Source organism: Scyliorhinus torazame, chromosome 8 (genome assembly GCF_047496885.1).
Source record: "Scyliorhinus torazame isolate Kashiwa2021f chromosome 8, sScyTor2.1, whole genome shotgun sequence".
Classification (NCBI taxonomy): domain Eukaryota; kingdom Metazoa; phylum Chordata; class Chondrichthyes; order Carcharhiniformes; family Scyliorhinidae; genus Scyliorhinus; species Scyliorhinus torazame.
The window spans coordinates 81,409,507-81,432,691 of NC_092714.1; the positions used below are offsets into that span (position 1 = coordinate 81,409,507).

The 23,185-nt window shown below is 51.2% G+C and overlaps 1 protein-coding gene across 1 annotated transcript in view; it reads right to left on the reverse strand.

Moving 5' to 3' along the window:
* Positions 1–23,185, reverse strand: part of cybb (cytochrome b-245, beta polypeptide (chronic granulomatous disease)) — a 146,820-nt gene that overhangs the window by 121,550 nt on the left and 2,085 nt on the right. The window contains exon 2 of the mRNA XM_072513893.1: positions 2,251–2,513. Coding sequence (XP_072369994.1) covers positions 2,251–2,513 — 263 coding nt within the window. The remainder of the gene's footprint in view (positions 1–2,250; positions 2,514–23,185) is intronic.

The following is a 23,185-nucleotide window of genomic DNA, read 5'->3' on the forward strand; positions in this document are numbered from 1 at the left end:
TCTACGAGATCCAGAAAATCCACTGAAGATTGACATTCTGATGATCTTTTATGGACCCTCCTTGTGTTTCTCATCCCCTTTTATTGTACACATTGACTGTATATAACCTATTTTGTAAATATATTATTGAGGGGCTTAAGGGGGGGGGGAGGGATGTGGCAGCATGACCCTTTACGGGCGAGCCCTCACGGTCCACTTAACTGGATCTGGGCCTATCGTGCACATGAACCCCGGCCAATGGGAAAATTATGCAGGGCCCTGGCAGCAGAGGCTGGGCAGTGGGAACCTGGGAGCCAGAAAGTGAAGACCTGTTTAAACTCGGTGCCTGTATACAGTTTATGTACTTGTTTTCAACAAACCTTTGTTCAGTTATACTGGAAGTATCCACAGTATTGCCTCAAGCCACCACATGGAGGCATCAAATGCAAAAGCAAATATTCATTTAAATTATTGATTAGACGACTGTTTGAATATTCTGTCCAATTTGGGGACCATACTTTAGATAGGATGTCAAGGCCATGGGGAGGGTGGGGAAAAGATTCACTAAGCTGATGCCAAGGATGAGAAGCTTGAGTAATGGAAAAAAATCTGGAGCAGCTCTCATTAGACCAAATAAAAAAGGTTAAAAGTTACAAAATAGAGAATTAGAAGCCGATTTGGTAAGGCAACCTGAACTGACAAATCGGCATGTGCAAATACATTTCTCAGCCTATTAGTGGAGTGTGGGTTATCAGCAAGGGAACAAGCCGAAGTGAGAGGATAATTAGGGTGAGATTTTAACAAAATTAGTGTGTGACTGTTACAAAATAATAGCAAAAAACCTGGAGCAATGAGTAACAGATGCAAATAAATATTGTAAATGCAAAATACTGCAAATTGGAAATAAAAACATAAAGTGCTGAAATGCTCAGGAAATTTGGCAGTGTCTATGGAGAGAGAAACAGAGTTAATGCGAGTTGATGCTAAAGAGCCTTCGAAGTAGCCAGGATGCAGCCTTAAACTGTGATGCCAGATGAGCGCAAAGATAACTTATTATCTTTTGTTGGAGCCTGGAATCATCATCTAGAGGCTGGTTGAATAGTTCATTGTCACTTAGCATGACTGCTAGCACTCAGTAAAGAGTCAGTACGGTATTTGGATAGCTAGCACTTCCATTTACCGCTCCCACCTAACAGTGGCCGGCTGTTTTGGAGTAAATAACACATTGATGTGTATTTCACTTGCTACTTAGCGGGACACTCGCCATTTAATTGCTACTGAAGCTTTGAAGCTGATCTCTGAAACACAACAGGAGACTTTTTGGGTATACTTTGTTGAGGCTTTGCCAACACTCAAATATCATGTTTTCTGGAAATTACTTGAAGTTTCACTTACTTGAAAACAGTAAGTGCTGTACTGCAACACCCTATTGGGCACCTTCTAGGAGTCACCAGGAGCAAGGCAGTGCTTGGTGCTGGGCATTTTGCCAGGGCCTCCCCTTGGGCTGGACGAGGAATGGGAGGAAGACATGATGCCAGCAGAGCAGCATCAACAGCCGCAGTGGAGATGAACAGGAAGATTGGGGGGGGGGGGTCCTTCCCCTCTGTGGGTACAGGGCGTCCCTCCTCTCTTGGTCTTTCCCCAGCAGGACCTCCAACCAAGAACCTGTTTGCCCTCTCCCTTGCCCCTTCAGTGATCCAACAGTGTGCTAGCCACACCATTCCATACCTTCAGGACAGGTGCACTGAGCCCACACACACTGCAGCATAATCAGCACTGAGTAGGAAAGCGGCAGGCGTGGGCTCAGAACCTTCAGGAAAGTTCAAATTATGGTCATCGGCAATTAGGAACAAAATTACAGACTCAATCCAGACTTTCAAACAGGTTAGTCTTACTGCTACTGCATTCATTTTGCATCTGTTGTAGTCATTTTGCAAAAATAACTCCTTTTTTGTTGTAAGGAGATTATTCCAGTCACATAAATAATAAAAGATGAACTGTATTAGTTCTATTGAACACATTCGTGATGTTGCTTTCCCTGACGACTAAAATAATTATTTGACAATGTTTCTAGTGTTATAATAAAAATTAAAAGAAAAACGTAGCAGAAGGTTCAACAGATGCAATGCTGATGCCTGAATATAATGGTGACCTAATAATAGACCTTCATCCAATTAGTATGGATAAATTCAAGCCCAGATCCCAAAGATGTTCCATTGGGTTAAGTAACTTTAGATCGACGTGTAATTCCAGTGTGACAAAAATACGTACCTCTACCTGGTGTTACAAACTGTTGCTTTACACTAACATAGAGCTGGAGGGTAAGTTGTGGCGCAGAGCCTATGAAAGCCTGGATCACTGAAGTCCTGTTAAAAGCAGCTCTGTGGGTGAACATTTTGCCTTCTGCTTGGCCCACTTCCTTCTCAATTTCTTCACAATAACCATTTTGTCGCACCTGCTTCTTTCTGGTGATGCTGACGTAAGGCTCTTCAACTCTCCCAACATTTAGGTAAATGCACAATGCTTCAAGACACCTAAAGATATTAAACAGAAAGGAGCACAAAAGAGGTATTGTGAAGTTTTGTTAAATTAGTGCATCATGTTCCAATCAAAATAAACTAAAATTACTCAGCAGATCAGGTAGGACCTGCGGAGAGAAACAGCGTTAATGGGCGGGATTTTCGAGATAACCTGAACAGCTGAATGGTTTTTGATCGAAGGTCATCACAACCTGGATGCTGCCAGACCTGCTGAGTATTCCAGAACTTCTGTTTTATTTTCAGATTTCCAGAATCCGCAGTATTTTGTTTTGGTATTTCTGTTCTAATTAATTCTGTGGCTGACAGGAAGTAACCAGTACAAACCTCAGCTGCTAAATAAACACTGTGATACTGAGTTCTGATATTGAAGGTTTTTCTTTGCTGACTAAATGGTTCTTTATAATAGACAGGTGCCTCCAGTAGACTGTCACAAGCCTTTTTATTCCTGCCACACTGCTGGAGGTGCAGTAGTTTTACAAACATTTACCAGTGGCATGCCTTATCCATTTTCCATTTTGTGCGTGCTGCTCCTGAAGGCTGCCCCAAGTGCTCCATAACACATTTTTTAGCTGACAAATAGTGAACAACATGACCACTGACTTATGAACATGACTGGTGCCTCCCTGCACATTCCTGTTACATTAAAATTGTTTGTTTTTTTAACCATTTTACTCTACTGCACTTACTTGATGTCTAAATCATAGACTCCCTACCATTCGGCCCATCGAGTCTGCACCAAATCTCTAAAAGAGACCCACACTCTCCTCATAACCCAGTAACCCCACCTAACCTTTTAGATGCGAAGGGCAATATAGGATGGCCAATCAACCTAACCGGCACATCTTTGGACTGTGGGAGAAAACCAGAGCACCGGGAGAACACCCATGCAGACAATGGGAGAATGTGCAAACTCGACACAGACACCCGAGGCCGGAATTGAACTCAGGTCCCTGGCGCTGTGAGGCAGCAATGCTAACCACTCTGCCACCACCTATAATAATAATAATCGCTTATTGTGACAAGTAGGCTTCAATGAAGTTACTGCAGAAAGCCCCTGTCATAATATCCACTCATGTATAAAATGAGATGCAGACAGGCAGTGATTGACACACAGGATGACCAGTAAGCACACAACACAGTGCAGCCAATCACCAGACAGGACACTACCACTATAAAGCCAGACGGCACTAGGTTTCCCGCTCTCTCGGGACCCAGCCACTGAGACAGTCAGAGTCCACGAGCTAGCACAGTGCAAACACCATGCGGTAGCTAGTAAGTCTGGTCAGGCTACTACAAGGTCTCCAGTCAGTTCAGTATAGTGTCGACCCACAGCTGAATATGTATATCAGTTCTATCGTTGAATAAAACAGTGTTGGATCTTCTCCAGTGTTAGACGTCTGTTTCTAGCTTCCCTGCATCGAGTGCAGTCCACATCGAACCTACCTGTCTAACACATCAGCCCCTAGTCGCCACATTCCAGTGCCTGTTCGGGGAGGCCGGTACAGGAATTGAACCTGCGCTGCTGCCTTGTTCTGCATTACAAGTCAGCTATTTAGCCCACTGTGCAAAACCAGCTCCAAGAAAAAGTGATTTAAATGTTTTAAATTAAATCATGTGTGTGAATGTGGCATTGTGGGAACTGTATGGCTGATTCTATAATTTGATGGTTTGAGGATAAATCTACACAGTTATGGCACCAATTCACTGGCCACGCTTTCTGCAGGTGAAGCTCCCTAATGGAAAAATAGGATCAATAAATCACATCCAATTTATAGATATTCGTTCGGGTCATTCAATCTTGGATTATAAAGAGCCTTAAGACAATTTGATAACAGAAACATTATTAGAAATTAACTTGGGTGTGCATTTGTTTTTTTTTAGTAAATCTTCATGCCATTTCTCATATGAAACCCAATGGCTGCATTACCATTAGACATTATTTTAATTTGATATTATTCAATCTGCAATTTTACAACATTGATATAAATTGATTGATTGATTTTGAATGAAGAATGATTCTACTATTGGTGTCTGATTGTTGTGCCAGATCGTTTGGATCTCACCCACTTTTCAGGTATCATGCCTGAGGGGGTTGGTGACCATGGACTTCCATGTGTTGATCCATGGTTATACTTGGCAAGGTACTGCACTGGTTTGCCTTTGTCTTGCTCAGGTTCTGGCTGACCGGGGTCTCACCCACTCTTACTGCCTGCCATAGATGTATTGGAAGGATCTAGAAGTTGCTACTCAACCGGTTTGGCCACATTATGAATGCATCATCCTTGTCCGCCAAGGGACTCGAATACGGAGCTTACGGCCCAAAGGCAGGGACATTACTGACTACCCTTATCATATAACTTAGATCTAGTTCTCATGAATTAATTTAAAATGTCCCAACAGTTATAAATATTTTAGTTCCTCCATCATGAATTCTTTCAATAATTTCAGTCTATGGTCACAATTTTCAGAATAAAATGTGAGTGCTCCTCTGTATTCACTCATGGAATGTGGTAATCACTAGCAAGGCCAATCTTTGTTGCCCATCTCTAATTGCCTTTGAACTGAATGGCTGCCGAAGCCATTTCAGAGGGCAGTCCAAGAGTCACCTCTGCTACAGGAAGTCTGGAATCTTGGCCAGGTAAGGATGGCAGATTGCCTTCACTAAAGGGAATGAGTGAATCAGATGGGTTTTTATAACAAGTGATGATAGCTTCATGACATGGGGTGGCATGGAGGCTTTACTGCCTCACAGCGCCAGGGACCCAGGTTCGATTCCGGGCTTGGGTGACCTTCTGTGTGCAGTTTGCACATTCTCCCCGTGTCTGTGTGGTTTTCCTCCAGATTCCTGGGTTCCCTCCCACAGTCCAGAAATGTGCAGGTTAGGTGGATTGGCCATGCTAAATTTCCCCTTAGTGTCCAAAGCTGCGCAGGTTAGATGGGGTTAGGGGGACAGGGCGAGTGAGTGGGCCAATGTAGGGTGCTCCTTCAGAGGGTCCGTGCAGACTCGATGTGTCGAATCTGTACTGTAGGGATTCTATGACATGAATCTAACGTTATGCTCCATAATTATTAATTGAATTAAAATTCCACCAGCTGCTGTGGTGGGATTTCAACCTGTATCAACAGAGGAATAGCCTTGGCCTTGAACTACTCATCCAGTGACACAACCACTTTATCACCATCTCCTTAATTGGAATGTGATAAAGACAATTGTGGAGGGCTGGTGCCTTTGTTCAGAATGGGATGAGGAAGAGCCTCTATCCAGAATAATTAGACCATCAAGAACACCATGGGCGGTATTCTCCCATTCGGCGACAGAGTGTCCACGCCGTCGGAAACGCCGCCGTGCCACTGGGAGTACCGATTCTAGCCCCTACAGGGGGCCAGCACGGCGCTGGAGCGGTTCACGCCGCTCCAGCTTCCCATCCCGGCGCGAACTGTGCGCCGCAGGATCCGCGATTGCGCAGTGGCGCTGCGTCAACGAGGACATGCGCAGTGACGCCAGCGCCAACCCGCGCATGCGCGGTGGCCTTCCTCAACACGCCGGCCCTGACGCAACATGGCGCAGGAGTTCAGGGGTCGGCGCGTAAGCAAATAGGCCCAGGGAGCGAGAGACCGACCCACTGATCGGTGGGCCCCAATCGCGGGCCAGGCCCCATCGGAGGAACCCCCTGGGGTCGGAGTCCCCCCCCCCCCACAGGCCGCCCCCGACCCTGCGCGCAGAGTTCCCGCCGGCTGCGAGCAGGTGTGGACGGCGGCGGCGGGACTCTGCCTTTTCAGAGCGGCCGCTCGGCCCATCCGGGCTGGAGAATCGGCGGCCCGGCCGCCCAGAGCGGCCAGCGGCCGGCGCCGCGCCAAATGCCCCAGCGCCAATGGCACTGCGGAGAATCGCGTGCCGGCGTTGGGGCGGCATGGTCCGATTGTGGGGATTCTCCGGCCCGGCGCGGGGCTGGGAGAATCCCGCCCCACATATCTCAAGTGTAAGAACATGCCCCCTTATGCTGCATTAACTGCACTAACCACAGCCCTAAGAGTCAAAACTAGTTTTTTTTTAAAAAATATGTTTTTATTCTCCTCCTTTTTCACATTTTCTCCCAAATTTACACCCATCAATAAACAACAATCAGCAACGAATGTAATGTCAATCCCCATATCAATAACAACGATCCCATCTTCCCACCAAACCCCCAAACATTAGCCCACATGTTAACATAAAGAAATGGAGACTTCCGGTTGCGGCTATGCGGAGCTAAGCCGCACGATTCGGCAGCTCCCGCTACCACGGACTTTCGGGCTCGTTAGAGGAGCCCCAACGGAACTGTTTTTTGACGCAACCCGTGGGGGAGGGAAGAGAGAGGTCCCCCTCCAACTTCTATGAAACGGACCAGAAGTGTAACGGCCAAAGGAGCGGCACTGGAGCAATGGGAGAAGCGAGGGAAAGAAAACAAAATGGCGGCGGCCAGGGACAAAGGGGAGCTGCAGGAGTTCATCAAGCGCTGCTTCGAGGAGCAGCGCGAGGAGATGCACAAGGAGATGTTGGCGCCTATGCTTTCGGCAATTGAATGACTCGGGATCACCCAGAAGGCCCACGAAGCTAAGATCCAGGAGGTACAGAAAAGAATCAGTCAGAACGAGGACGAGTTCGTGGGCCTGGCGGTGAGAGTGGAGCAGAACGAGGCGCAACACAAGAGGTGGGCGGGAAGACTCGAAGACCTGGAGAACAGGTCGAGGAGAAAGAATCTGCGAATCCTGGGTCTCCCTGATGGAGTAGAAGGGGGCCGATGCCGGGGCATACGCGAGCACGATGCTCGAGGCGATGATGGGCACGAAGGCCCCTTCGAGGCCGCTGGAGTTGGACGGGCACATCGGGAGCTGGCGAAGAAGCCCCAGGCAAATGAGCCGCCAAGGGCGATGGTGGTGAGGTTCCACCGGTTCACGGACAGAGAGTGGGTCCTGAGATGGGCCAAGGAGGAGCGGAGCATTAAGTGGGACAATGCAGAGATCCGAATATACCCGGATTGGAGCACGGAGGTTGCAAAGCGGAGAGCGGGTTTCAACCGGGCCAAAGCGGCGTTGTACCGGAAAGTAGTGAAATTCGGAATGCTGCAGCCAGCGCGACTGTGGGTCACTGAGGTACCCTCAATAATGATGCTTAGAGATTAAACTGTAAAGAAGGCTTTATTAGGCTAATAACTGTGCTACAGATATGGACGAGAGCTGACTGCTATACAGACCATGAGGCAGGCCTTTATGTATGGCTCCCAGATGGGCGGAGCCAGAGGCGGAGTCTCCAGGGTTCCAAGCCTGGTCTTAAAGGGGACATCACCTTACATGATGATAAGGCAGTAACCGTTCATCACATTCACCACGTGTTTAAAAAGGAGTCCGGCGGGGGTGAAGTGCCATCATAGGTCCATCCGTCTCGGCGGCCGGATCGTCCTCCTCGATCTCCTCAATTTGGGCGGTGGTGCGGCGGGCACGGACGTCCCGGTTGAGGGCACATCCGGGAGCACAGCGGTCGGAGCTTCGGTCCGGGTCGGGGCAGGGGAACTAGGCAGGGCCGGGGGTAGCGGAGCCGGCGCCGGCGGGGTGTGTAAAGGGGGGGCGCACGGTAGGAGCTCACCAACGGGTGGTAGGGCCGGAAGGGGGTGTGTTGTAGGGGGCGACGGGTCCTGCAGGGGTGCGGCGCGGGAAGGGGCGTCTGTGGTGGAGGATCCAGCGGGCGCCAGATCCCGGAGGGAAACCGTATCTTGCCTGCCGTCGGAGTACTCCACGTAGGCGTAACTGGGGTTGGCGTGGAGCAGTCGGACCTTTTCAACTAGGAGGTCCGTTTTATGGCTCCTCGCGTGCCTCCGGAGAAGAACAGGTCCCGGAGCCGTCAGCCAAGGTGGAAGCGAGACCCCGGAGGTAGACTTCCTGGGGAAGAGAAACAATCGCTCATGAGGGGTCTCATTTGTGGCCGTGCAGAGGAGTGACCTAATGGAGTTTAGGGCATCGGGTAGAACCTCCTGCCAGCGGGTGGTTGGGAGATTTCTCGACCGCAGGGCCAGAAGGACAGCCTTCCACACAGTCGCGTTCTCCCTCTCCACCTGCCCGTTTCCCCGTGGGTTATAGCTGGTCGTTCTGCTCGAGGCGATGCCTTTGCTGAGCAGATACTGACGCAGTTCATCGCTCATGAACGATGTACCCCGGTCGCTGTGGATATAAGCAGGGAAACCGAACAGGGTGAAGATGCTGTGCAGTGCCTTAATCACCGTGGCTGAGGTCATGTCGGTGCAGGGAATGGCGAATGGGAAACGGGAGAACTCATCGATGACGGTGAGGAAATAGGCATAACGGTTGGTGGACGGGAGGGGCCCCTTGAAGTCCACGCTCAGTCACTCAAAGGGGCCGGGGCCTTCACGAGCCGAACCTTGTCTGGCCGATAGAAGTGCGGTTTGCACTCCGCACAGACCTGGCAGGCCCTGACCATGGCCTTGACCTCCTTGGTTGAGTAAGGTATGTTGCGGGACTTGATGAAATGGACAAGCCGGGTAACCCCCGGGTGGCAGAGGTCATTGTGGATGGCTTGCAGGCTGTCCTCCTGCGCGTTGGCGCATGTGCCGCGGGACAGGGCATCTGGGGGCTCGTTGAGCTCCCCTGGACGATACTTGATATCGTACGAGTAGGTGGAGAGTTCGATCCTCCACCTCAAAATTTTATCGTTTTTTATTTTGCCCTGTTGCGTGTTTTTTTTAAAAATATGTTTTATTGAAAACATTTTTCCAAACCACAATTTTTCCCCTCTTACAAAGCAAACGCAACAATAATACAGAAATTTTTAACAATACACAAGTAACAAAACCCCTTTATCTTTGACCTAAACTAAACTAAACCCCGCCCCCCCCTTCCCCCTGGGTTGCTGCTGCTGGTCATCTGTCTTCCCTCTAACGTTCCCCTAGGTAGTCGAGAAATGGCTACCACCGCCTGCTGAACCCTTGAGCCGATCCTCTCAGGGCAAACTTTATCTGCTCCAGTTTAATGAACCCACCCCCCCCCCCCGTTGCGTGTTATCGAACATATAGGCAACCGACGGTTGGTCGGTGACGAGGGTAAACCTCCTACCGGCGAGGTAGTGTCTCCAGCACCGCACAGCCTCCACAATGGCTTGTGCCTCCTTTTCGACTGCAGAGTGTCGAATCTCGGAGGCGGTGAGGGTTCGGGAGAAGAACGCTACTGGTCTGCCTCCTTGATTGAGGGTAGCAGCCAGGGCGATGTCTGATGCATCGCTCTCTACCTGGAAAGGGATGGTTTCGTCCACCGCGTGCATGGCGGCCTTGATGATGTCGGCCTTGATGCGGTTGAAGGCCAATTGAGCCTCAGCCGAGAGGGGAAAAGTGGTGGTCTTTAGGAGTGGGCGGGCTTTGTCCGCATACTTGGGGACCCACTGGGCGTAATAGGAGAAAAGCCCCAAGCACCGTTTGAGGGCCTTGAGGCTGCGGGGGAGAGGGAGTTCCTTAAGGGGGCGCATGCGGTTGGGGTCGGGACCTAGGGCCCCGTCTTCCACGACATAGCCGAGGATGGCCAGCCGGGTGGTGTGGAAAACGCATTTGCCCTCGTTATAGGTCAGGTTAAGGGCTCGGGCGGTCTGTAGGAACTTTTTGATGTTAGCGTCATGGTCCTGCTGATCATGGCCGCAGATGGTGACATTGTCCAAGTACGGGTATGTAGCCCGCAAACCGTACTGGTCCACCATTTGGTCCATCGCCCTTTGAAAGACGGAGACCCCATTTGTGACAACAAAGGGGACCCTGAGGAAGTGGAAGAGCAGGCCGGCTGCTTCGAAGGCAGAATAGGGGCGGTCTTTTGGTCGGATGGGGAGCTGGTGGTAGGCAGATTTGAGGTCAACCGTGGAAAAGACTCGGTATTGGGCGATCCGATTTACTATTTCCGCGATGCGAGGAAGGGGGTACGCATCAAGCTGCGTGAATCGGTTTATGGTCTGGCTATAATCCACGACCATCCGTTTCTTCTCCCCGGACCGGACTACCACCACTTGCGCTCTCCAAGGGCTGTTGCTAGCCTCGATGACCCCCTCTCCCAGTAAACGCTGGACCTCTGACTTGATAAAAGCCATATCTTGGGCACTGTAGCGCCGGCTCCTGGTGGCGACGGGCTTACAGTCGGGAGTGAGGTTAGCCAATAGCGAGGTGGGTGCGACTTTCAGTGTCGCAAGGCAGCACACCGTGAGGTGGGGCAAGGGTCCGCCGAACTTCAGTGTCAGGCTTCGGTGGCTGCACTAGAAATCCAGTCCGAGCAGCAGGGGGGCACAGAGGTGAGGGAGGATATAAAATTTGAAACGGGTGCATTTGGCACCCTGGATCGAGAGATCCGCAATACAGTACCCCGTGATGTGTACCGAGTGGGACCCAGATGCGAGGGCTATGGTTTGGGATGTGGGCTGGGTGCGTAGGGAGCAGCGCCTTACCGTTTCAGGGTGGATAAAGCTCCCCGTGCTCCCGGAGTCGAAGAGGCATGCAGTGTCGTGCCCGTTGACCTGGACCTGCATCATGGAGTTCTGCAGGTGTTTTGGCCGAGTTTGATCGAGGGTGATCGCTCCCACTCGCGGGTAGTCGGAGTCGTAAAATGGCCGCTGCCGTTGGTCGCACGTGTCGGGTCGAGAAGATGGCCGCCGACCAGATGGCCGCTCCCATAATTCGCACGAGGCTGATGACGCGTCAGAAGGGGGCGTGTCGGGTCGGTGCGCAGCAGCATTGCGAGGCCTGCGGACCTGAGAGCCTGATTTTCGGGCCGGCTGTTCTTTGTTTTGCTGGCCCCTGGGTCTGGCCAGTCAGACCCTCGCAAAGTGCCCTTTCTTCCCGCAGTCGCTGCAGATCGCGGAGCGGGCTGGGCAGCGTGGGCGTGGGTGCTGGCCCTGCCCGCAGAAGTAGCAAGGTGTGCCGCCATGGTGAGCGGGTCGCCGCGTGGCGCAGGCCTGTAATACGGGCGAGTCTGAGGAAGTCCGGGGGGGGCTGGCAGAGTCCGCAGGGTACGTACCCAAGTTACGTCGGGCCACCTCCAGCGAGGAGGTGAGCGTTAGCGTCTCCTGGAGGTCTTTTGCCCCGTTTTCGAGCAGTCGCTGCCGGATGTAGGTCGAGCGGATGCCGGACACGAAAGAACCTCTGATGTGCAGGTTCATATGGACTTCCCCTGTCACATCCTGATGGTCACAGTCCCTGGCCAGCGCGGTGAGTTTCTCAACAAACTCGTCGAGCGATTCCCCCGAGCGCTGCCGGCAGGTAGAGAGCAGATGCCGGGCGTGCACCTCATTGATGGGTTTGACAAACCGCTTGCGGAGCAACTCAATCGCTTCCTCATAAGTCGTCGCCTTTTCGAGCGTGGCGGAGATTCTGTGACTCACGCGGGCGTGGAGTAGACGCAGCTTGCGTGGCCCCAGAATGGGAGTCTCTGCGGAGTCCAGGTAGGCCTCGAAGCACCGCAGCCAGTATTTAAAAATTTCCTTTGCCTCCGGCGTTCGTGCTTCCAGATTGAGCTTCTCTGGTTTTAGGCCTGCGTCCATCCTGAATCTAGTTTAGCCTAATAAATTGAGGTACCCTCAATAATGATGCTTAGAGATTAAACTGTAAAGAAGGCTTTATTAGGCTAATAACTGTGCTACAGATATGGACGAGAGCTGACTGCTATACAGACCATGAGGCAGGCCTTTATGTATGGCTCCCAGGTGGGCGGAGCCAGGGGCGGAGTCCCCAGTGTTCCAAGCCTGGTCTTAAAGGGGACATCACCTTACATGATGATAAGGCAGTAACCGTTCATCACAGTCACATACAAGGGCCAACACTATTACTTCGAAACGCCTGAAGAGGCATGGACCTTTGTACAAGCCGAAAAGTTGGACTCTAACTGAGGGTTTGTGAGGGTGGGGGGGATGTTTGAGGTTTGATGTGTGATGGTTGTTGTATATAGGGGGTCAATCACGCGCAGGAAATGATACATGGGCTGGGGGAGAGAGACAAGGCCGCGACAGGAGCTGCGCCAGAGGGGGCGGAGCGGGCTTTGGAAAGCGCAGGGTTTCTTCCCGCGCGGGCGGGAAGGGGAACGAAGGAATGCATATTGATTGGAAGACTCCCACACGGGGAGGTCAATGGGACGGCGGGGGAAGCCGGGGTCAGCAGGCGTCAGCTGACTTACGGGAGTGACATGGGGGGAGCAAAAAAGCTAGACAGGGGTCTAGCGGGGGGGAGGGGAGGGGGGGAAAAAGGGTTGCTGCTGCACTGGCCGAAAGGGAATGGGACACAGAAGAGGTGGGGGACTGGCGTGGACACGGGACTGGCCCAGTCGGGGGGGGGGGGGGGGGGGGGGGGGGGGGGGAGAGCCCCTCCAATCCGGCTGATAACGTGGAATGTGAGGGGCCTTAATGGGCCGGTGAAGAGGGCTCGACTGTTCGCGCACTTAAAGGGACTGAAGGCAGACGTGGTCATGCTCCAAGAGACACACCTGAAGGTGGCGGACCAGGTCAGGCTAAGAAAGGGATGGGTAGGACAGGTATTCCACTCGGGACTGGACGCGAAGAATAGAGGGGTGGCAATATTTGTGGGAAAGCGGGTGTCATTTGAGGCCAAGACTATTGTAACGGACAATGGAGGGCGATATGTAATGGTGAGCGGTAGGCTGCAAGGGACGTGGATGGTGTTAGTAAACGTATACGCCCCGAACTGGGATGATGCAGGATTCATGAAGCGCATGTTGGGGCGCATTCCGGACCTGGAGATAGGAGGCCTGATAATGGGAGGGGACTTCAATACAGTGTTGGATCCAGCACTGGACCACTCCAAATCAAGGACTGGAAAGAGGCCGGCGGCAGCCAAGGTACTTAGGGGGTTTATGGATCAGATGGGGGGAGTGGACCCATGGCGGTTTGCAAGGCCGCAGGCCAGGGAAATTTCTTTCTTCTCCCATGTACACAAAGCCTACTCCCAGATAGATTTCTTTGTTCTGGGTAGGGCGCTCATCCCGAGGGTGGAGGGGACGGAGTATTCGGCTATAGCCGTTTCGGACCATGCCCCGCACTGGGTGGAACTGGAGCTGGGAGGGGAGAGGGACCAACGCCCGTTGTGGCGGCTGGATGTGGGACTGCTGGCGGACGAGATGGTGTGTGCGATGGTGAGGGGGTGTATCGAAAGGTACTTGGAGGCCAACGACAACGGGGAGGTGCGGGTGGGGGTGGTATGGGAGGCGTTGAAGGCAGTGATCAGGGGAGAGCTAATCTCCATTAGGGCTCATAGGGAGAAGACAGAGGGTATGGAAAGGGAGCGGTTAGTGGGGTAGATTTTGAGAGTGGACAGGAGACACACAGAGGCCCCGGAGGAAAGATTACTTGGGGAAAGACGACGGCTACAGACGGAGTTTGACCTGTTGACCACAGGGAAGGCGGAGGCACAATGGAGGAAAGCGCAGGGGGCGACATACGAGTAGGGGGAAAAGGCTAGTCGGATGCTGGCACACCAGCCACGTAAGAGGATGGCAGCGAGGGAAATAGGGGGAGTCAAAGATAGAAGGGGAGCCACGGTTCGGAGTGCGACGAAAATAATCGAGGTATTTAAGGCCTTTTATGATGAGCTGTACAGATCCCAGCCCCCAGTGGGGGAAGAGGGGATGAGACGATTCCTAGATCAACTGAGATTCCCGAGGGTGGAGGAGCAAGAGGTGGCTGGTTTGGGGGGCACCAATTGGGTTGGAGGAGCTGAGCAAGGGTTTGGGGAGTATGCAGGCGGGGAAGGCCCCGGGGCCGGACGGGTTCCCGGTGGAGTTCTACAGGAAGTACGTAGACCTGGTGCTACTGGTGAGGACCTTTAATGAGGCAAGAGAGGAGGGGACCGTGCCCCCGACAATATCGGAAGCGACAATTTCTTTGATCCTAAAGCGGGACAAGGACCCACTGCAATGTGGATCGTACAGGCCGACCTCGCTCCTCAATGTGGATGCAAAGTTGCTGGCAAAAGTGCTGGCCACGAGGATCAAGGACTGTGTCCCGGGGGTAATCCACGAGGACCAGACGGGATTTGTAAAGGGCAGGCAACTAAACACCAATGTGCGGCCGCTCTTAAACGTGATAATGATGCCATCGGAGGAGGGAGAGGCGGAGATAGTGGCAGCTATGGACGCGGAGAAGGCCTTTGACCGAGTAGAGTGGGAGTACCTCTGAGAGGTGCTGCGTAGGTTTGGGTTCGGGGGAGGGTTTATCAATTGGGTTAAGCTCCTTTACAGAGCCCCGATGGCGAGTGTAGTGACGAACCGGTGGAGGTCGGAGTACTTTCGACTGTACCGAGGGACGAGGCAGGGGTGCCCCCTGTCCCCCCTGTTGTTCGCTTTGGCGATCGAACCATTGGCCATGTCATTGAGGGAGTCTAATAAATGGAGGGGGGTGGTCCGAGGGGGAGAAGAGCATTGGGTGTCGCTATATGCGGATAACCTGTTGCTGTACGTGGCGCATCCAATGGAGGGGATGGTGGAGGTCATGCAGACTCTAAGGCAGTTTGGGGAGTTTTCGGGCTATAAGCTCAATGTAGGGAAGAGTGAGCTCTTTGTATTACAGGCGGGGGACCAAGAAAGAGGGATAGGGGACCTACCGCTGAGGAGGGCGGAGGGGAGCTTTCGGTATCTGGGGATCCAGATAGCCAGGAGTTGGGGGAACCCTACATAAACTGAATCTGACGAGGTGGGTGGAGCAAATGGAGGTGGATTTCAAAAGATGGGACATGGTACCGCTATTGCTGGCGGGTAGAGTGCAGTCGGTCAAAATGGTGGTCCTTCCGAGGTTTCTGTTTGTGTTTCAGTGCCTTTTCATCGTGATCACTGAGGCCGTTTTTAAGAGAGTAGGCAGGAGTATTTGTGGAGGGATTTGTGTGGGCGAATAAGACCCCGAGAGTAAGGAGAGGGTTCCTGGAACGCAGTAGGGACCGAGGAGGGTTGGCGCTGCCAAACCTGGGGAGCTATTACTGGGCAGCAAATGTGGCGATGATCCGCAAGTGGGTTATGGAGGGAGAGGGGGCGGCATGGAAGAGGATGGAGATGGCGTCCTGTAAAGGAACGAGCCTGGGGGCGTTGGTGACGCCACCGCTGCCGCTCTTGCCGACAAAGTATACCACGAGCCCGGTGGTGGCGGCAACGCTAAGGATCTGGGGCCAGTGGAGACGGCACCGGGGTGCAATGGGAGCATCGGTGTGGTCCCCAATCAGGGGTAACCACCGGTTTGTCCCGGGAAGATGGACGGGGGTTTCAGAGCTGGCATCGAGCGGGCATTGGAAGAATGGGGGACCTGTTCATCGACGGGACGTTTGCGAGCCTAGGGGCACTGGAGGAGATGTTCGCGTTACCCCTGGGAAATGCCTTTAGATATATGCAGGTGAGGGCTTCTGTGAGGCGACAGGTGAGGGAATTCCCATTGCTCCCGGCACAAGAAGTCCAAGATAGGGTGATCTCGGGTGTATGGGTCGGGGAGGGCAAGGTGTCGGAAATACACCAGGAGTTGAAAGAAGAGGGGGAAGCGCTGGAAGAAGAGTTGAAGGGTAAATGGGAGGAGGAGCTGGGGGAGGAGATCGAGGATGGTCCGTGGGCTGATGCCCTAGGTAGGGTTAATTCCTCCTCCTTGTGTGCCAGGCTCAGCCTAATACAATTTAAGGTGGTTCACTTGACAGGGGCGAGGTTGAGTAGGTTCTTTGGGGTGGAGGACAGATGTAGAAGATGCTCAGTGAGCCCGGCGATCCATGTCCATATGTTTTGGTCATGCCCGGCACTGGAGGGGTTCTGGAGAGGAGTGGCGGGAACAATATCTCAGGTGGTGAAAGTCCGGGCCAAGCCAAGCTGGGGGCTAGCAATATTTGGAGTAGTGGACGAGCCGGGAGTGCAGGTGGCGAAAGAGGCCGGCATTCTGGCCTTTGCGTCCCTAGTAGCCCGGCGACGGATCTTGCTAATGTGGAAGGAGGCGAAGCCCCCCAGCCTGAAGGCCTGGATAAATGATATGGCTGGGTTCATAAAGTTGGAGAGGATCAAGTTCGCCTTGAGAGGGTCTGTGCAGGGGTTCTACAGGCGGTGGCAACCGTTCCTAGACTATCTCGCGAAGCGTTAGAGGAAGGTCGGGCAGCTGCAGCAGCAACCTTGGGGGGGGGCGGGGACTGCCTGGGAGGGTGGATGAGCAAGAGATAACATGAAGGGTTGGGGAAACTGGCACGTACGGGAGAGGGCCAGTGTACAAAGCTGTGTAAATATATCATTTTGCTTTGTATATATCTTGCCCTGCGCGATTTCTCGTTTTTTTTTTATGGGGGGGGGGGTGGTTATTGTTTGTAAGGGAGAAAAATTGTGTTAAAAAAACTTTAATAAATAAATATTTTTTAAAACATAAGCAAATGACAAAGAGGAATCAGGAATCACCCATAGTCACCATTAACACATCCAGTCCTTCTCCCCCCAGCCCTCCGAGACCCCAACCCCCCTAATGTTCGATGTGATCCAATTCTCGAAAGTGCAAAATGAATAACGCCCATGAATTGTAGAACCCCTCCATCCTTCCCCTCAGTTCAAATTTGACCTTTTCAAGTGTCAAGAATTCCAGCAGGTCCCCCCACCACGCCAGGGCACAGGGTGGAAAGATTGATCTCCATGCTAACAGGATTCGCCTTCGGGCGATCAATGAGGCGAAGGCTACAACATCTGCCTCCGCGCTCGTTTCCAACCCCGGCTGGTCTGGTACCCCGAATATGGCCTCCCGAGGGCCCGGGTCCAGTTTCACGTGCACCACTTTAGAGATTACCCTAAACACCTCCTTTCAGTAATCCTCCAGCTTTGGACAGGGCCAAATCTTATGAACGTGATTAGCGGGGGCCCCCCCGCAACGTTCACACACATCTTCCATACCCTCAAAGACCCCGCTCATCCTCGCCCTCATGAGGTGCGCTCCATACATCACCTTCAGCTGTATCAGCCCCTACCTCGAACACGAGGTGGAGGTGTTCACCCTCCGGAGCACCTCACACCAGAACCCCTCCTTCATACCCTCTCCCAACTCTTCTTCCTCTTTGCCTTGATCCCTTCTAGTGGCGCCTTCTCCTCTAAAATAGCCCCGTAAACCGTCGATACTACCCCCTTCTCCAGTCCCCCTGTCGTCAGCACCTCCTCCAGCAATGTGGAAGACGGCTCTACTGGGAAGCTCTGTATCTCCTTTCTGGCAAAGTCTCGAACCTGCATGTATCTAAATATTTCTCCCTGCTCCAGCCCATACTTCGCACCAGCTCCTTCAATCCTGCCAAACGATCCCCAAGAAACAAATCTTTTAGTGTCCTAATTCCTTTCTCCTCCCATCTCTGAAAATTTTCATCCCACTTCCCTGGCTCAAATCTATGGTTCCCCCGAATTGCATTTCCCTTGACCCTGCCCCCAACCTGAAGTGCTGCCGAAACTGCCTCCAAATTCTCAACAAAGCTATTACTACCAGACTCCCTGAGTATCTCTCCAGGGCTGTCGCGAGCGCCGGTGTCGCTAGCGCCTTCAATCCTGACCCAAACTCTCCTCCATTCTGACCCATTGGGAGTCAACCCCTCTGACCCAGCTCCGTACCTTCTCCACATTCGCCGCCCAGTAATAATACATCAGGTTCGGAAGACCCAAACCCCCTGCCTGCCTTCCTTTCTGTTGTAGCACCTTTTTAATTCTGGCCACCTTCCCCCTTCAATCTCTCTCAAAAATGCCTTTGGCAGGAAAGTCAGCAGGCATTGAAACAGTCAAAACAAGTTATGTGAGAAAGTCTGAAGGCCAAACCTTGAGCAGACAAGGCGCTTGCGAGAACCGTATAATTGAGCAATATGATGATGGATGTAAGTCAATGACTGGTCTGATAAAACGCTGCTTTTGAATCAAAGGTAGGGCTATAAGAAGGGGGTCTGAACAGACAAAAAGTATAGAAGACTTCAGAGAGAGTTTAGGGGAGTTGAGAATATAACAATCCCAGACCAGAACCCCACAATGGCTCGGATACTGGACCAAAACCCCAATATTTTAGTTTATTTTGTAAGACTGAGAAAAGAATTATTCACTCCAGGGGTGATTGTATGAAAAAATAGGGCTTGGGGTAGCATTGTGGATAGCACAATTGCTTCACAGCTCCAGGGTCCCAGGTTCGATTCCGGCTTGGGTCACTGTCTGTGCGGAGTCTGCACATCCTCCCCGTGTGTGCGTGGGTTTCCTCCGGGTGCTCCGGTTTCCTCCCACAGTCCAAAGATGTGCAGGTTAGGTGGATTGGCCATGATAAATTGACCTTAGTGTCCAAAATTGCCCTTAGTGTTGGGTGGGGTTTCTGGGTTATGGGGATAGGGTGGAGGTGTTGACCTTGGGTAGGGTGCTCTTTCCAAGAGCCGGTGCAGACTCGATGGGCCGAATGGCCTCCTTCTGCACTGTAAATTCTATGATAATCTATGAAAACAAAATTTTGTTATGAATACAATATTAAACTCTTTAATTTCACATCCAAAACGAACAGCCCTTATCCTTTAACGCTACTACTGAATTTCCTATTAAACAATAGGAAGAAAAACACGCCGCTCTCAATCCAGTTTAAAATCAGCAGGGCATAGAGTTTTGAGCCCCGGTTAGAATCAGCAGGGCATAGAGATTTGAGCCCCGGTTAGAATCAGCAGGGCATTGAGATTTGAGACCTGGTTAGAATCCCTGCACACTCTGGTTGAATATCTCCAAATTGCTGCTTCAACCGAGTTGTTCAAGCTTCTTCCTTGTCTTCAGACGAGACTGCTCTGCTTTAAAATATTATTACAATGTTTTTTAACTATCCTACTGGGAGGGAAAACTGCCTGTACTTGTGGTATAAAAAAGACAAGAGTTGCCAGGCCAGACTTCAACTCTTCTCTCCAAAAGCTTTTTCAAAAAGTCTCTCTCCCTTAGCTCCACCCAGCACTGACATAATCTCCCCAAGCTGACAAAACAAATGAACCTTTCATGGACTGACATTAACTCCCCAGGGACTGCCCCAGACAAATCATAGTCCATTAGTCCAGATTGAAAAACATATTTCTCTATCAATTTCACTTCTGGCTGCTAAAAACTCCCAGGACCTGCAAAACAGAATCCTTTAAAAAAAACAGGACCACTGCAGTCAATCACACTCCAACCCCAGACTTTTAATCCTTAAATTGCCCAATACATTTATTGTTCATTTTTCCTAAAAATCCTCCATTCATCACAAGAAACACTCAGAGGATGATATGGTATAAACAAGGAAAAAAACAGTAAATTACAGCTCAGATACTGTAATAAAATTTAACTACTGTTACCAATGCAGATTAATGACAAAACATTGGCTCAGGTTCATCAAAATAACCCATGATTAACCCAATTCTTTCACAAACATTATTTAATTCACTAGCCACATACTCCATCATTACTTGCTTACTCAGCCCTTATTGTCAGTGCTTTCCAATAGAAACATTCCCTTTTTTGCCATGGTTGATACATTGGAGTTAACCTCACATTCCAATCTGCTAGCACGCATTCACAATTGATGATGGTGAGGTATTTTTCCCAAAAGACTGAGGGCGGGATTCTTCGGCCTCCCAGTCCTCAGTCTTTTGGGAAGGCAGCGCGCTGTTCGCTGGTGGTGGGTTCTCTGCTCCTGCTGCCGTCATTGGAATTCCCATTGAAGCCACCCCATGCCACCAGGAAACCCGCAGGTGGGAGTGTGCTACTGGTGAGCCCAAATAATCCCATAGCCAGTGAACGGCCGGAAAATTCCGGCCTGAATTACTGCAACTTCCTTATCCTGCACTGCTCTTGACCTTTCAATATTTTTTTTAGTTGGCAAATAAATGCTTCAAGAGCATTTTAATTGTAGGCCTCCCCCTGCATTTCTCTGGAATTAAGAGTGCAGGAGGGTGTGCCAGGAGCAACACCAGGCATATCTAAAAATGAAGTGCCAACCTGATGAATTTACAACACAGGACTACTTGATTGTCAAACAGCATAAGGAGCAAGTGATAGAGCTAAGAGGTCCCACAACAAATGCATCAGATCTAAGCTCTGCAGCCCCGCCACATCCAGCCACGTATGGTAGTGGACAATTAAACAACTCACTGGAGAAGGAGGCTGCACAAATATCCCATCCTCAATTATGGAGGAGCCCAGCACATTAATGCAAAAGATAAGGCTGATGCATTTGCAACAATTTTCAGCCAGAAGTGCCGAATGGATGATCCATCTCGGCCTCCTCCGGAGTTCCCCAGCATCACAGATGTCAGTCTTCAGTCAATTTGATTCACTCAACGTGATATCAAGAAGCAGCTGAAGGCACTGGATACTGCAAAGGCTATGAGCCCTGACAATATTCCAGCAATAGTACTGAAGACTTGTGCTGCAGAACTGGCTGCAACCCCTAGCCAAGCTGTTCCAGTACAGCTACAACACTGACATCTACCCTGCAATGTGGAGAATTTCCCAGGTGTGTCCTGTACACAAGAAACTGGCCAAATCCAATCCAGTCAATTACTGCCCCATCAGTCTAAAGTGTTGGAAAGGGTCGACAATGAAAACAAATGGCACTTGCTAGCAATAGCCTGCGCACGGACGCTCAGTTTAGGGTTCCGCCAGGGCCATTCAGCTCCTGACCTCATTGCAGCCTTGATTCAAACATGGACAAAAGAGCTGAATGCCAGAGTGAGGTGAGAGTGACTGCTCTTGGCATCAAGGCAGCATTTGACCAAGTATGGCATCAAGGAGCCCTAGCAAAAGTGGAGTCAATGAGAATCAGGGGGGAAACTCTCCACTGGTTGGAGTCATACCTGGCACAAAGGAAGATGGTTGTAGAGGTTGGAGGTCAATCATCTCAGCTCCAGGACATCACTGCAGGAATGTTTCAGGGTTGTGTCCTCGGCCGAACCATCTCCAGCTGCTTCATCAATGATCTCCCTTTGATCATAAGGTCGGAAGTGTGAATGTTCACTGATTATTTCACTATGTTCAATGCCACTGGTGACTCCTCAGTCACTGAGGCAGTCCACTTGCAAATGCAGCAAGGCATGGACAAAACTCAGGTTTGGGCTGACAAGTGGCAAGTTACATTCATGCCATACAAGTGCCAGGCATTGGCCATCTCCAGCAAGTGAATCCAACCATCTTCCCTTGACATTTAATGGCATTACCATCGCTGAATCCACCCCCCCCCCCCCCCCCCACCACCACACACAATCAACATCCATTGACCAGAAACTCAACTGAACTAGCCATATAAATACTGTGGCTGCAAAGTCAGATCAGAAGCTCAGAATCCTCTGGTGAGTAACTCACCTCCTGACTTCCCAAAGCCTGTCCACCATCTACAAGGCACAAGTCAGGAGTGTAATGGAATACTCTCCACTTGCCTGGATGAGTGCAGCTCCAACAACATTCAAGAAGCTCAACACTATCCAGGACAAAGCAACCCACTTGATTGGCACCCCTTCCACAAAAAAATCATGCCTTCCCCCACCGACACAGTGGCAGCATGTGTATCATCTATAACAGTGTTCTTCAAAGTCGGGGGCGCGACGTACGGGTGGGTCGCGGGCAGGTGTCTGGAGGGTCGCGGAGCCGTTGTCCGCGGCGCTCCCGATCACGCAAATCCCCGCGCAGCAGCCAGCGTTTCATAACACCGGCTGCAAGCGGCCGCGAACATGTTTAAAAAAAAATTCGCCCGCATTGCGCATGCGCACCGATAATCGGGCATGCAAGCGCAGTGTGGCCGCTATTCTTTTTAATGGTTGCAGCTTTTTGTTTTACAAGTTCGGGGGAGGTTTTATTCATTTTTTTCATTTATTTTACTCATTTTATTATTTTTTTTTTACAAGTTCGGGTGGGGTTATTTGATAAAATTTTTCAGGAAAAAAATTCAGAACTTTGGACAGATAGAGACTCCATACTTTCCGACACCAGAAGGCTTCACCTTCATCCAACAGGTTCCATTGGAGGAGCGTGTACGAGGGCCAAAGGGACCCAAAACCATTTCCTCCATTTTTGTCGGCAGCAAACAAGGTAAGAGAAAACGGTGGGTCGCGCAGGTCAACCGGCGTGGGTCGCGATGGTCGGCCGACGTGGGTCGCGAAGGTCGGCCGGCGTGGGTCGCGAAGGTCGGCCGGCGGGGGTCGCGAAGGTCGGCCGGGTTGGGTCCGGAAGGTTGGCCGGTTGGTAAAAATGGGTCCCGGAAAAAAAGTTTGAAGAACACTGATCTATAAGATGCACTATAGGAACTTACCAAGGCTCCTTAGGCTGCACCTTCCAAACCCATGACCACCACCATCTAGAAGTTCATAGGCAGCAGTTACATGGAAACATCACCACCCAGAAGTTCCCGTCCAAGTCACTTACCATCCTGACTTGGAAATATATTACCCTTCCTTCACTTTCTCCAGGTCAAAATCCTGCAACTCCCTCCCTAACAGCACAGTGGGTGTATGTACACCACATGGACTGCAGTGGTTCAAGAAGGCAGCTCACCACCACATTCTCAAGGGAAATTAAGAATGGGTAATGAATACTGGCCTTGCCAGCGAAACCCACATCCATTGAATGAATACAAAATAATGGAGGGCATATTGGTTCCAAAAGGAGGATTCGCACCAAAGTGTGATTTT